We start from the raw sequence: 13,952 nt of genomic DNA, 5'->3' as shown, positions 1-13,952 counted from the left end.
ATCCATGCAAACAAGGAGTTTTTAAAAAGGTTCATGGAACACGCATAGTGTGAAAAACTATGGATTTCCAAATTTTTGTACCAAAATAATTAATTCCATTTTTTCATGGACATCCTGAAGTATTCTCATATTTAAGTTCCCTCATAAGTACCCCAAGTTTTTCTTTTTCTTTTTAATAAAGATTTATTTATTTGAAAGAATTACAGACGGGGGGGGGAGAGTTTGATCCTCCATCTGTTGGTTCACCCCCCAGATGACTGCAATGGCCAGGCCGAGCCAGCCAAAGCTAGGAACTCGGAGCTTCATTTGGGTCTCCCACTTGGGTAGCAGGGGCCATCTTCTGAAGCTCTTCCCAGACAATTAGCGGGGAGCTGGATCAGAAGTGGAAAAACTAGGACATGAACCACCACTCATATGGGATGTTGGTGTTGCAGGCAGCAGCGTTACCTGCACACCAACGCATCAGCACTGCCACCTCCACACCACTTTATTTTCTTATCTTATTGCATTGCCTAGAACCTCCAGAATAATGCAAGTTCTAGGATTCCCTGGCTTGTTCTCAGACTTTAGTGCACATGCATGTGGATCACTGCTGTAGAACTCTAGCAAACTCATCCTATCAAGTAAGTGTCTCATCGACTCACAGCTTAGTAAGAGTATTTCCCTTGGGTCAGACATTTGGTGCAGCAGCTAAGACATCACTTGGGATGCCCATGTCCCATAATGGAGTGCCTGGGTTTGAGTCCCAACTCTGTTCTCCATTACAGCTTCCTTGGAGGCCATGCAGGTGATGGCTCAATAGTTGGGTCTCTGCCACCCATGTAGACCTGAGTTGAGATCCAGGCTCCTGACTTTGGCCTAGGGACTTGGGGAGTGAACCAATGAATGGAAGGAAGGTCTGTTTCTGTGCCTTTGAGAAATTGATTTTGTATTATTTTTAAATAGGTTGTAACTTGTTAAGTGTTTTATCGCTTAATAAACAATTTCATGAATAGATATTAAAAATGTCAAAAATCTGCTATAATATGGATAAAACTTGAAGACACTATGCTAAAAGAAATGAGCCACACACAAAAAGACAAATACTGTATGACTGCACTTACTTGAGTTCCCTGAGTAGACAAGTTATGGAGGCAGAAAATAAAGTAGAGGTACCAGGGCCAGAGGAAGAGGAATGGGAAGTTATTGTTTAATGGATGCAGACTTCCTGTTTGGGAAGATGGAAAAATTCTGGAGGCAGATGGTGGTAACAGTTGCACAACAGTGTGAATGTACCTAATGCCACTGACCTGCACTTTTAAAAAATGGGCAAAATGGTACATTTTATGCTCTGTATATTTTACTATAATTAAAAAGTAGAAATAGCATTACATAATAGGAGAGAGATGGAGAGATAAATATGTATTGCCCTTTAAAAATACACTTCTATAGTGCTTAATTTTATGTTATATTCTTATAAGTTTAAAGGTTTTTCTTAACAGCCCCAGAAAAACCTTCCATTTTCATTACAAAACCAACCACCACTCACTGGCCCATCGTCTAAGCTAGAACACAACTAATCTGATGTCCCTGACAGTATCTCAATGCTGTATTCCTGTGTGAAACAGCAAAGGTAATGCCCCAGGCTTCTTGTGGTTTTGGGATAACAGAAGGCAAGTTTGTTGTTTTTTAATGATTCTGTGCCTGTTTTAACTTAGTGAGGAATGCTCAGATGCAACCATCTCAGGACACAGAAACCATTTCATTCTGGAGGTGAGGTGACTCAGTCTAAGGTGACCCCAGGATCCCCCCAAAGTGAGTGCCCTATAACCAGAGGAAGACAAAGACCTGGGTGGGTCAGGTGGCCAAGTTCTTCTGAGAGCGTTTGCCACTTTCCAGGTGGAGATGGGCGGTAGGCAATTTAGGAGGAGCTGAGGAGAGGGCCTGCAGCTGGGAGAGACTAGATCTCACCACACAGGCAGAGTAGGGGTCCACAGCATGGCAAGATGGCAGAGGAGGACCCAGGGTGGTGGTCTGGGACCCAGGGGGCAGGGGCTTGAGAGAACGGGAAGCCAGGGAGGAGAAGAGTAGGTAGTCTCAGATACCAAGGGGAAGAGAAGCACTAGAAAAAGCACAGACCCTGTGTCGCATCCTGGAGAGAACTGGAGAGGAACCTCAGACTTGACCCTGACAAGGACTTTCTTGACTGTGACCTGAGATATTTCAGAAAAAAACAGGGATGAGAGCTGGGGGCCATTGCCCTGTCCCCAGAGTGAGAAGACAGTGCTTGGTGCAGGCAGCATGGATGTACAGATGACAGGTGGATGAAGGACAGATGACTAAACATGTAGACGTTTAAGCAGATGCATGGACAAGTGGATGAAGGGTGGCTGCGTGAATACACAGATGCTGGACAAATGGATGGACGTCCTGGGCACAGAGCAATCAACAGCTGCAAAGTATGGTCTGAGGAGGCTTCATGGATGAGGTGGGGTGGATCTGCATCTCCATGAGCAGACACCAAAGCAGGGGTGTCTCCATAAATGCTTTGAGTCAGACATGGCCCCGTGCCCTTAGGTCTAGGGATATGAGAAAACTTACAGACCCTAAAATAAGGCCACATCCCTTTGTCGCCTGAGAGGGATACATCACCATGATTTGCTGAGCTCCTGCTGTGCACAGCTGCACAGTCAACACAGTTTGCAGGGAGGACACACTGGGGTCACTCCAAGGCTGCCTTGGACAGGGTGACAGAACTCTGGGGGGGGGGGCTGGCCAGCCACCTGCACTGTGCCGAGAATGCAGCCCTACCTGCTGAGCCTGTGCCTGTAATGCCCCACAGGTTGCCGCTCCAGCCAGGCCCCCAAGAGGCAGGCCCCAGGTGCTGGCCCCACGGGTTTTGGTCTGAGTCTCAGTCACGGTGGTATATCTTTGGCAGTGGGACCCAGCTCTCAGTCACAGGTAAGTGGCTCTCGGAGCCTCTCCCTGCCATCCCACCTCCTGCTGTCTGTGCAAAGTCTGTTTTCTCTCCCTGGGGGCTTTGCCCTTCTGCCTCTCCCACCTTTAGGGTCCTTGCCTTTCACCATGGGTTCTGGGAGAGGTAGGTGGTGTCAGGACAGCTCACAGAAAGGATCCCAGCAGCAGGAGCCTTCCTATCCCAACACTTGGACATGGCCAGGTCTGGGGACCTGGGCGAGGGGTTGCTCAGGGACAGGGGCTCCTTCCCTCTTCTAAGGCAGGTCCCTGAGAAGGGGCAGAGACTGGTTCTGATCAGAGGTTCTAGCAGGCATTAGAGACAGCCCCTGACTCCAGGGTCTGGGTTGAGGGCCTGAGGTCCATCTAGGCTGGGAGAAGCACCCAGGAGGCCCAGGGGCATGGCCGGGGCTGTGACCCCAGCACCCAGAGGCACGGGATCCCTCTGAGGGAGGGCCAGCAGAGGGTGGAAAGGGCTCTGACTCTTGCTAGGCTGTGCTATCTGAGCCTCTGTTGGGCCATGAGGACACAGGGACACTGAGGGACAGGACAGACTGGGTGAGGTGACCAGAGCCCAGGGCTAGTCACAAAGGAGCAGATCTGGAGCCCCTGGGGTCCATGTCTCCCCTGACCATGTCCGGGCCTCCTGCCTTCCCTGAAGGGCACAGTATACCCAGTGGCCCAGGAAGGGGGAGCAGAGGGCAGCTCAGAGAAGCTCTGGCTGCCGGGTGGAATGAGAGGCTGCTGGGGCAGCCATGGGGGTCACTCTGCCCTGGTTTGGGGAGCATTCCCAGGAGCCAAAGCAAAAGTGAGCCACTGGGGGGTAAGAGGGAGGGGGGCCTCACTGGGACAGAGCCTGAGGGGGCAGGAGGCTTCAGGACCCTCCCTCACATGCCGAGCATAGGCTGGGGCCATCCCCACACAGCCCTGACTGTGCTGCTGGGAGGGTGGGACCTTTGTTCAGAGGAGTCTCCAGGCACTGAAAGAATGAAGTGGAGGCCTTGGCTGGGGCTGGGGTTCAGCAGGTCAGGGCCAGAGTCCAATCTCAGCCTCTGGGGACTGGAGAGGAGCAAGGCTGCCCAGTTATGAAGGGGAAGCTGAGGCTGCAGAGGGGATGAGCAGGGTCTACTCAACTGGGAGAGACTTGGAAGGGCTTTGGGAGGGGGCAGGACTGTTTGTTCCCTAGGCAGCTGATGGGCAGGAGGGGAAGAGAAAGGAGCATGGTCCCTGGCAGGGGGTGGGGGAGGATGGGGACAGATGGTTGCATGTGAGAGAGCTCCCCAACACCCAGACCCATCTCCGCTATGTCACATCCCTCTGTCCCTGCAGGTCAGCCTGTGGTCGCCCCCTTGGTCACTCTGTTTCCGCCCTCCTCAGAGGAGCTCAAGGCCAACAAGGCCACCCTGGTGTGTCTGATCAGTGACTTCTACCCAGGCACAGTGACAGTGGCCTGGAAGGCAGATGGAGCCACCATCACCCAAGGCATGGATTTCACCCAGCCCTCCAAACAGAGCAACAACAAGTACATGGCCAGCAGCTTCCTCAGCCTCTCACGTGGACAATGGACATCGCATAGCCGCTTCATTTGCCAGGTCACCCATGAGGGGAAAACCATGGAGAAGAGTGTGGCCCCTGCACACTGTCCTTAGGGAACAACTCTCACCCACCCATGGGGTCTGGAAGCTGCAGGACCCCAGGAAAGGGCTTCTCCTTCCACCCCTTCCCTGATATCCTGGCCCTCCCCACCCCTGCATCCAATAAACTCTCAATAAACATCCTCATTGTCAATCAGACATCCTGCTTGGTCTCATTTTTTCTAGTCTCTTATTTAATCTGCAACCTCCCTGGAGTTCTCTGGTTGGGGGAGGTTCCCCACACCCAGTGAGGAGGCAGCCCAAGGGGTGAGACTCGGGGTCTTCTGAGGACGTCACACAGGAAACACCCCAGGAAGGAGAAGTTTGGTCACTGACATCAGGGCCTCTGACCTCTCCTTTCTCCTCTTCCTCCTCCCAGGAGAGGGCCCCCTGCTCCTTGCCTCTCTCTTGGGTGGAGACGTCCTTGACTGACCTCTGCATCCTCCCACCCCATGCCTTCTTTCCTCAGCCTGAACCTCCTCTGCCCCTGGCCCCTGCCCCCTGGAAAGTACCCACCTCCTCTTCCCTGCTCAGCTCCTGCCTGCCTGCCTCCATTCCCATCACCCCTGGTGACCTGGACAGCTCACAGGGCACACAATGCTTCAGAGCTACTGGATTCATGGGCTTTGAAATTCAGTGGCTGCCTTGAGTCCTCACTCCATGGCAGCTTCAGAGGCAAAGGGGAACAGAGAAACCCAGGAAAGAAACTGTCTCACAAAGGGACTGCCAGGAGGCAGGCACCTGAGGGGTCTGGCCAGGCAACAGGAACTCCACAGGAGACTCAGCCACCAGCTAGGGAAGGAGTTGGAGGAACCTTCAGAGAACTGGGTCAGGATCTCCCCCACAGCCAACCTGAGACTGATGGGGAAGAGAAACCCGAGAGACCCCCCCAGGCTCAAGAACGTGTCACGTGGTCCCAGTGGCACATCAGAGCCTCTGTGGGATCAGGCTGAGTGGGACCCACGGCCATGCTTGAGCCTTTCCTGCCATAACCACTCTCAATCACCACAGCTTCCTCCTGAGAGCACTGCTCATACTGCAAGGGTCTGTTGTGGAAAATTTCCTACTGGGGCCCTCAGAAAGCCCTGGGCTTTTCCAGAAACTTCTGGGGGATATGGGTGGAGTTGTCATTTATTCAGGTAGGGAAACAACCCAGAAGTGGGAGCAGGAGGTACCACATGTTTCTCTTAGAAAAAAAGTATTTATTGGAGGGATACAGACAGAGACACAGCTAGACAGAACTCCCATCTCTTGGTTTCTCTCCTCAATGTCCACAGTGACAGGGACTGGACTGATGCTGAGACCTGGGAGCAGGTCTCCCATGTGGGAGGCAGCAAACAATTACTCAGCCATCACCACTGCCTCCTAGGGTCTGCATCAGCAGGAAGCTGGGGTCAGCAGCTGGAGCTGGGAATGGAACCCAGGTATTCCAATGTGGACACTAGGCTACATGGCCCCTCCCTACAACACACCTGTGCTGAGCACCTTCTGCTTCCAGGAACTGTCTAGAGTATCAGGACTTCTCTTGTGCATGCAGCATGAAGGAGTGAGCATATTCCATGAGGACTGCAGGTCAGAAAAGCATTAGTACATTTTTGTGTGTATAGTCATGTACAAATGGCAATAACCATAGAAATCTTATCTTGTATGCTTATAATTACTTATTGAAAATGACAAATTTGCCAGTTCCACAGCTCACTAGGCTAATCCTCCACCTGCAGCGACAGCACCCCAGGTTCTAGTCCCGGTTGGGGCACTGGTTTCTGTCCCTGTTGCTCCTCTTCCAGTCCAGCTCTCTGTGTGACCCAGAAGTGCAGTGGAAGATGGCCCAAGTCCTTGGGCCCTGCACCCTCAAGGGAGACCAGGAGGAAGCACCTGGCTCCTGGCTTCGGATTTGCACAACGCCGGCAGCAGTGTGCCGGCCATAGGGGCCACATTGGGGGTGAACCAAAGGAAAAAGGAAGACCTTTCTCTCTGTCTCTATCTCTCTATCTCTCTCTCATTGTCTAACTCTGCCTGTCCAAAAAAAAAAAAAAAAAAGAAAATGACAAATTTAATGAGACATTCATTAATTTCTTAATTCTTAAATAATTTGAAATTTATGTCTTGGAAATCACGTGAACATACAGTTTGATATTTGAATGTAGTACTCCTGCAATTATCGACTATCATCATTCTCTGTCCAGGAACAGTCTGACTTTTTTTTATTTTTGTGGGACAAAAAGGTAACACGACATCCACTATCTAGACAACATAGTCAATGAAAATATAAGCTCAGGAGCAGATATTTAGGACTTTTACTTCCTGTGTATCTGAAACTATTTCTGGTGAACACCAAATCTCCATGTCTATCCCCAGCTCAGAGCAAGACCCCTCTTCTGTTTCTATGAGATTGGCAGCTGGAACACCACCTGTGTGTCTAAGTAGAATCACAGAGGACTGGTCCTCCTTTGACTGCCTTATTTCACTGAGAACGACCCAGCATCCTGATTCTGGACGAATCGCAAGAAGAATTGAAACTGGGATGGAAACATCTATATGCTGCCATGTTTTCTGCAGCACTATCCCTACCAACTGAGACATGGAAACAAGTTCGGCATCCACTGACGGATGAAGGAATAAACAAACGGTGGTGCACGGACACAGTGGATCATCCTCCTCCTTTCAGAGGAGGAAATCTTGTCCTGCAGGAAATGTAAATATGTGTGAAAGTAGCTGGAACACTTGGATGGGACAAGATGGAGAGCTCCATATAACCTATCACTCACACATTCTTCAGCACTCTTAGAAGGCCGCAATGAGAGGCAGATTGGATTAAGTGCAAACCTCAACAACAGCCTGACGGGGGTCAAGGTGGGTTTCTCACTTCACTTTCTCTCAGCCTCCTCCAATGCAGGTGAAGTCTGGGTACCACTAAATGGAAAACCAAGGGTGAATCCCTGTCTCTCTCCAGAAATGTGAGAAGGAAAATTTGGGGTATCAAGGAGAGGGTTATACCAATTTGCTTTGTTCATCTCACTTCACTGACAAAGCTGTCCTAATGTCTCTGCAGTGGTTAAGGGATAACCTTGAAAATTACTATATTTCGATTCTCAGGGCGGAGCCAAGATGGCGGAATAGTGAGGGCGCACACCGATAGTCTGGGAAAATTTAGTTTAATAAAAGTGGAGTTACGGTAGCCTCAGAAAAAGGATCAGGAAAAAAATTGCAGAGGAAACTCTTCTGGAGCTATTCGCTGTGACTCAAAGGACCTACTGGGAGAGCAAGGTCGCCCACCATGTGGAAGCCGAACCGCGGGAGCCGCAGAGTCTGAGCGCCAGTGTGGGAAGGGGAGTCTATGTGACAAAGACACCAGTGGGGAGAGGAGGGACGCCCAGGGCTCCGAGTCCACACATCGGCACTGGAAGGGCAAGTGAGCTCAGTAACTGGAGACATTGGCGGGGAAACGGCAGACAGAATTTTTGAGGGATGCGGGTTTTGAAGCGGGAAAGTCCAACAGACTGACGACAGGAGAGAAGGAAAAATAAATAAATAAATAAATAAATAGTTGGGGGCATACTGGTACAGACAAGTTCCACTCTCTGCCAACCTTGCAAAGGCGAGCAAGAGACAAAGAGTTGGGATATACATAATAAAAGGGGAGAGTTAAGGCTACAATTCAGTAGCCTAGGCAACCCAGAAGGAGTACGCAGGAGAAACTGAGCCTGCACAGACTCTTTGGGTAGAAGCCAGCGGAAGCTAAATACCATCCATTCTGCTCAGTCTTGCAGTATTACTTACCTCCTGAACAAAAAATAAAATAAAATAAATAAATGAATAAATAAATAAGTCAATAAATAAAGAGAGATTTACCACGCATAACCTGAGGGTGTCACCTTTGCACACCTGTAACCTTGAAGAATCAAGCAGAGCTCTCAGGCCACACCCATCTCAAGCCTCCAAGGCTCCTCCAACAGCAGGCAGTCCGCTTAACACAGACATAGTATAATAATAATAAAAAAAAACCTCACAGTGAGGGAAACAGAATTAACCATGCCAAGCAATAAACACAGAAATCGACGGAACAAGATCAACGATGACATTATGATGCCTCCAAATAAACAAAACACCCCAAGCCAAGATTATGAAGATGATGAGATAGAAGAAATGCAAGATATGGATTTCAAAAAAATCATGATAAGAACATGTAGAAGCTTTCAAAAGCAAATCCTTGAACTACAGAAATCCTTATTGGACAGGATTGAAAATCTCTCGTGAAAATGAAATTTTAAGGAAGAATCAAAATGAAACGCAGAAACTAGTAGAACAGGAAAGTGTGATAGTGAAGAGAAATCAAAATGAAATGAAGAGCTCAATAGATCAAATGACAAACACATTAGAGAGCCTTAAAAACAGAATGGGTGAAGCATAAGAGAGAATATCAGACTTAGAAGACAGAGAACAGGAAAGGATAAAGTCAAACCAAAGAAAAGAAGAGGAAATTAGAAATCTAAAAAATATTGTTGGGAATCTACAGGATACTATTAAAAAAACCAACATTCGAGTTCTAGGAGTTCCTGAAGGCATGGAGAGAGAGAAAGGATTAGAAGGCCTTTTTAGTGAGATACTAGCAGAGAACTTTCCAGGTTTGGAGAAGGACAGAGACATCCTAGTACAGGAAGCTCATAGAACCCCCAGTAAACATGACCAAAAGGGATCCTCACCACAACACATTGTAATTAAACTCACCACAGTTAAACATAAAGAAAAGATCCTAAAATGTGCAAGAGAGAAACATCAGATTACTCTCAGAGGATCTCCAATCAGACTCACTGCAGACTTCTCATCAGAAACACTACAGGCTAGGAGGGAATGGCGAGACATAGCACAGGTGCTAAGAGAGAAAAACTGCCAGCCCAGAATATTATATTCTGCTAAGCTCTCATTTGTGAATGAAGGTGAAATAAAGACCTTTCATAGCAAACAGAAATTGAAAGACTTTGTGGCCACTCGTCCGGCCCTGCAAAAGATACTTAAAGATGTGCTACATTCAGAAACACAGAAACACGGCCATCAATATGAAAGAAGGGAAAGGAAAAACACCTACCAGTAAAAGAGCATGGGAAGCTCAAAGCATATACTAGAAAATATCTCCGGGAAAATGGCAGGGCAAAGTCACTATGTATCAATAGTCACATTAAATGTGAATGGGCTGAACTGTCCAGTTAAAAGACACAGACTGGCTGACTGGCTTAAAGAACAACACCCAACTATTTGTTGCCTACAAGAAACACATCTCTCCAACAAAGATGCATGCAGACTGAAAGTGAAAGGTTGGAAAAAGATATTCCATGCCAACAGAAACCAAAAAAAAGCAGGTGTAGCCATATTAATATCAGACAAAATAAACTTTAATACAAAAACTGTTAAGAGAGACAAAGAGGGGCACTATATATATGATTAAGGGTTCAATTCAACAGGAAGATGTAACTATTATAAATGTATATGCACCTAATTACAGGGCACCGGTCTATTTAAAAGATATGTTAAGGGACTTAAAGGGAGACTTAGATTCCAATACAATAGTACTGGGGGACTTGAATACTCCACTCTCAGAAATAGACAGATCATCCAGACAGAAGATCAACAAGGAAACAGCAGATTTAATCGACACTATTGCCCAAATGGATCTAATAGATATCTACAGAACTTTCAACCCTACATCTACAGACTTCACATTCTTCTCAGCAGTGCATGGAACCTTCTCTAGGATTGATCACATACTAGGCCATAAAGCAAGTCTGAGCTAATCCAAAAGAATTAGAATCATACCATGCAGCTTCTCAGACCACAGTGGAATGAAGCTGGAAATGAGCAACTCAGGAAACCCCAGAAAGTATGCAAACACATGGAGACTGAACAACATGCTCCTGAATGAACACTGGGTCATTCAAGAAATCAAAAGAGAAATCAGAAACTTTCTGGAAGTAAATGAGGATAACAACACAACATATCAAAACTTATGGGATACAGAAAAAGCAGTATTGAGAGGCAAGTTTATAGCAATAGGGGCCTATATCAAGAAATTGGAAAGGCACCAAATAAATGAGCTTTCAGCGCATCTCAAGGACCTAGAAAATTTGCAGCAAACCAGACCCAAACCTAGTAGGAGAAGAGAAATAATTAAAATCAGAGAAGAAATTAACAGGATTGAATCCAAAAAAAATTACAAAAAATCAGCCAAGCGAAGAGCTGGTTTTCTGAAAAAATAAACAAAATGGATACCCCATTGGCCCAACTAACTAAAAAAAGAAAAGACCCAAATCAATAAAATCAGAGATGTAAAAGGAAACATAACAACAGACACCACAGAAATAAAAAGAATCATCAGAAATTACTACAAGGTTTGTATGCCAGCAAACAAGAAAATGTATCAGAAATGGATAGATTCGTGGACACATGCAATCTACCTAAATTGAACCATGAAGACATAGAAAACCTAAATAGACCCATAACTGAAACAGAAATTGAAACAGTAATAAAGGCCCTCACAACAAAGAAAAGCCCAGGACCAGATGGATTCACTGCTGAATTCTACCAGACATTTAAAGAAGAACTGATTCCATTTCTTCTCAAACTATTCAGAACAATCAAAAAAGATGGAATCCTCCCAAATTCTTTCTATGAAGCCAGCATCACATTAATCCCTAATGTGGGGAGCAACTGGGAGCAACTCGGACTAGACTAAGTTACTGGAATTAAGACTTATTCTATGCATCTGCTCTCCCACAATATGGCGCTGGGAGAGGAGAAAACAGCTTCTACGCAGCTGCCTCTTGCCAACTTGAGTGATGACCTCCAGGAGCTGATCCTGCTCCTGATTGGAGGAGAGCAGCGTACTCGGCGTGTGGGCAGCAGAGTTGGGATTGGCAGAGGAGGACTATAAAGGAGGAGAGAGACGGCATGCACCAGGAACATCTAAGGGGAACATCTACCTGAGGAACACCTGTGCAGCCCCCGAGAAAGCCGGCCGGCGGTGTGCCGCTCCCCTGCGGAAGTGGGGAATGTGGCCAGGGGGAACTGCCCTTCCACGGAGGTGGAAGGGACAGTAGCCAACCCGGGAAGAACCAGCAGCAAACCCGGGGAGGGCCGAGCAGACAAAAGAACAGCGCAGGGTCCTGTGTCGTTCCTCCACGAAGAGGGGGAGCGACACCTAAGCCAGAGAAAGATGCAGCACTGAAAGAAAATTATAGACCAATCTCCCTGATGAACATAGACGCAAAAATCCTCAATAAAATTCTCACCAATAGAATACAACACATCAGGAAAATCATCCACCCAGACCAAGTGGTATTTATCCCTGGTATGCAGGGATGGTTCAACATTCGCAAATCAATCAATGTGATTCACCACATTAACAGACTGCAGAAGAAAAACCATATGATTATCTCAATAGATGCAGAGAAAGCATTCGATAAGATTCAACACCCTTTCATGATGAAAACTCTAAGCAAATTGGGTATAGAAGGAACATTCCTCAATATAAGCAAAGCAATTTATGAAAAACCCACGGCCAGCATCCTATTGAATGGGGAAAAGTTGGAAGCATTTCCACTGAGATATGGCACCAGACAGGGATGACCACTCTCACCACTGCTATTTAACATAGTTCTGGAAGTTTTAGCCAGAGCCATCAGACAAGAAAAAGAAATTAAAGGAATACAAATTGAGAAGGAAGAAGTCAAGCAATCCCTCTTTGCAGACGATATGATTCTTTACTTAGAGGATCCAAAGAACTCTACTAAGAGACTATTGGAACTCATAGAGGAGTTTGGCAAAGTGGCAGGATATAAAATCAATGCACAAAAATCAACAGCCTTTGTATACACTAGCAATGCCATGGCAGAGAAAGAACTGCTAAGATCAATCCCATTCACAATAGCTACAAAAACAATCAAATACCTTGGAATAAACTTAACCAAGGACGTTAAAGATCTCTACGATGAGAATTACAAAATCCTAAAGAAAGAAATAGAAGAGGATACCAAGAAATGGAAAAATCTTCCATGTCGCTCCCCCTCTTCATGGAGGAACGACACTGGACCCTGCGCTGTTCTTTTGTCTGCTCGGCCCTTCCCGGGTTTGCTGCTGGTTCTTCCCAGGTTGGCTACCATCCCTCCACCTCCGTGGAGGGGCGGGCCCCCTGCCGCTTTCCCCACTTTCGCAGGGGAGCGGCACACCGCCGGCTGGCTCTCTCGGGGGCTGCACAGGTGTTCCCTCAGATGTTCCCCTTAGATGTTCCTGGTGCATGTTGTCTCTCTCCTCCTTTATAGTCCTCTTCCACCATTTCCAACTCTGCTACCCACACGCTGAGTACTCTGCTCTCCTCCAATCAGGAGCAGGTCCTACAGTTTATTGGTTGAACTGGAGGCAGCTGTGTAGAAGCTGTTTCTCCCTTCTCAGCGCCATATTGTGGGAGAGCAGATGCACAGAATAAGTCTTAATTCCAGTAACTTAGTCTAGTCCGAGTTGCTCCCCACACTTCCATGCTCATGGATTGAAAGAATCAACATCATCAAAATGTCCATTCTCCCAAAAGCAATTTATAGATTCAATGCAATACCAATCAAGATACCAAAGACATTCTTCTCAGATCTAGAAAAAATGATGTTGAAATTCATATGGAGGCACAAGAGACCTCGAATAGCTAAAGCAATCTTGTACAACAAAAACAAAGCTGGAGGCATCACAATACCAGATTTCAGGAATACTACAGGGCAGTTGTAATCAAAACAGCATGGTACTGGTATAGAAACAGATGGATAGACCAATGGAACAGAATTGAAACACCAGAAATCAACCCAAACATCTGCAGCCAACTTATATTTGATCAAGGATCTAAAACCATTTCCTGGAGAAAGGACAGTCTATTCAATAAATGGTTCTGGGAAAACTGGCTTTCCACGTGCAGAAGCATGAAGCAAGACCCCTACCTTACACCTTACACAAAAATCCACTCAACGTGGATTAAAGACCTAAATCTACGACCTGACACCCTCAAGTTATTAGAGAACATTGGAGAAAGCCTTCAAGATATTGGAACAGGCAAAGAATTTCTGGAAAAGACCCGGGAGGCACAGGGAGTCAAAGCCAAAATCAACTATTGTGATTGCATCAAATTGAGAAGTTTCTGTACTGCAAAAGAAACAGTCAGGAGAGTGAAGAGGTAATCAACAGCATGGGAAAAAATATTTGCAAACTATGCAACAGATAAAAGGTTAATAACCAGAATCTACAAAGAGATCAAGAAACTCCACAAAAACAAAACAAACAACCCACTTAACAGATGGGCCAAGAACCTCAATAGACATTTTTCAAAAGAGGAAA

The 13,952-nt window shown here is 46.7% G+C and overlaps 1 protein-coding gene across 4 annotated transcripts in view; it reads left to right on the top strand.

The window, feature by feature from the left end:
* The window catches only part of IGLL1 (immunoglobulin lambda like polypeptide 1), a 257,330-nt gene that overhangs the window by 33,300 nt on the left and 210,078 nt on the right, over positions 1-13,952 (top strand). The window contains exons 3-4 of one of the 4 annotated variants that reach the window (XM_089322851.1): positions 2,822-2,940; positions 4,282-4,656. The exons of 1 other annotated variant lie outside the window; for it this stretch is intronic. In XM_089322851.1, the coding sequence (XP_089178977.1) occupies positions 2,822-2,940; positions 4,282-4,601 (439 nt within the window). In that variant the 3' untranslated portion in view covers positions 4,602-4,656. 4 annotated transcript variants of the gene reach the window in all.

The sequence above is a fragment of the Oryctolagus cuniculus genome, chromosome 21, assembly GCF_051225735.1.
Source record: "Oryctolagus cuniculus isolate XC-2025 breed Fujian yellow rabbit chromosome 21, ASM5122573v1, whole genome shotgun sequence".
NCBI lineage: Eukaryota > Metazoa > Chordata > Mammalia > Lagomorpha > Leporidae > Oryctolagus > Oryctolagus cuniculus.
This window is presented reverse-complemented; position numbering and strand designations above follow the sequence as displayed.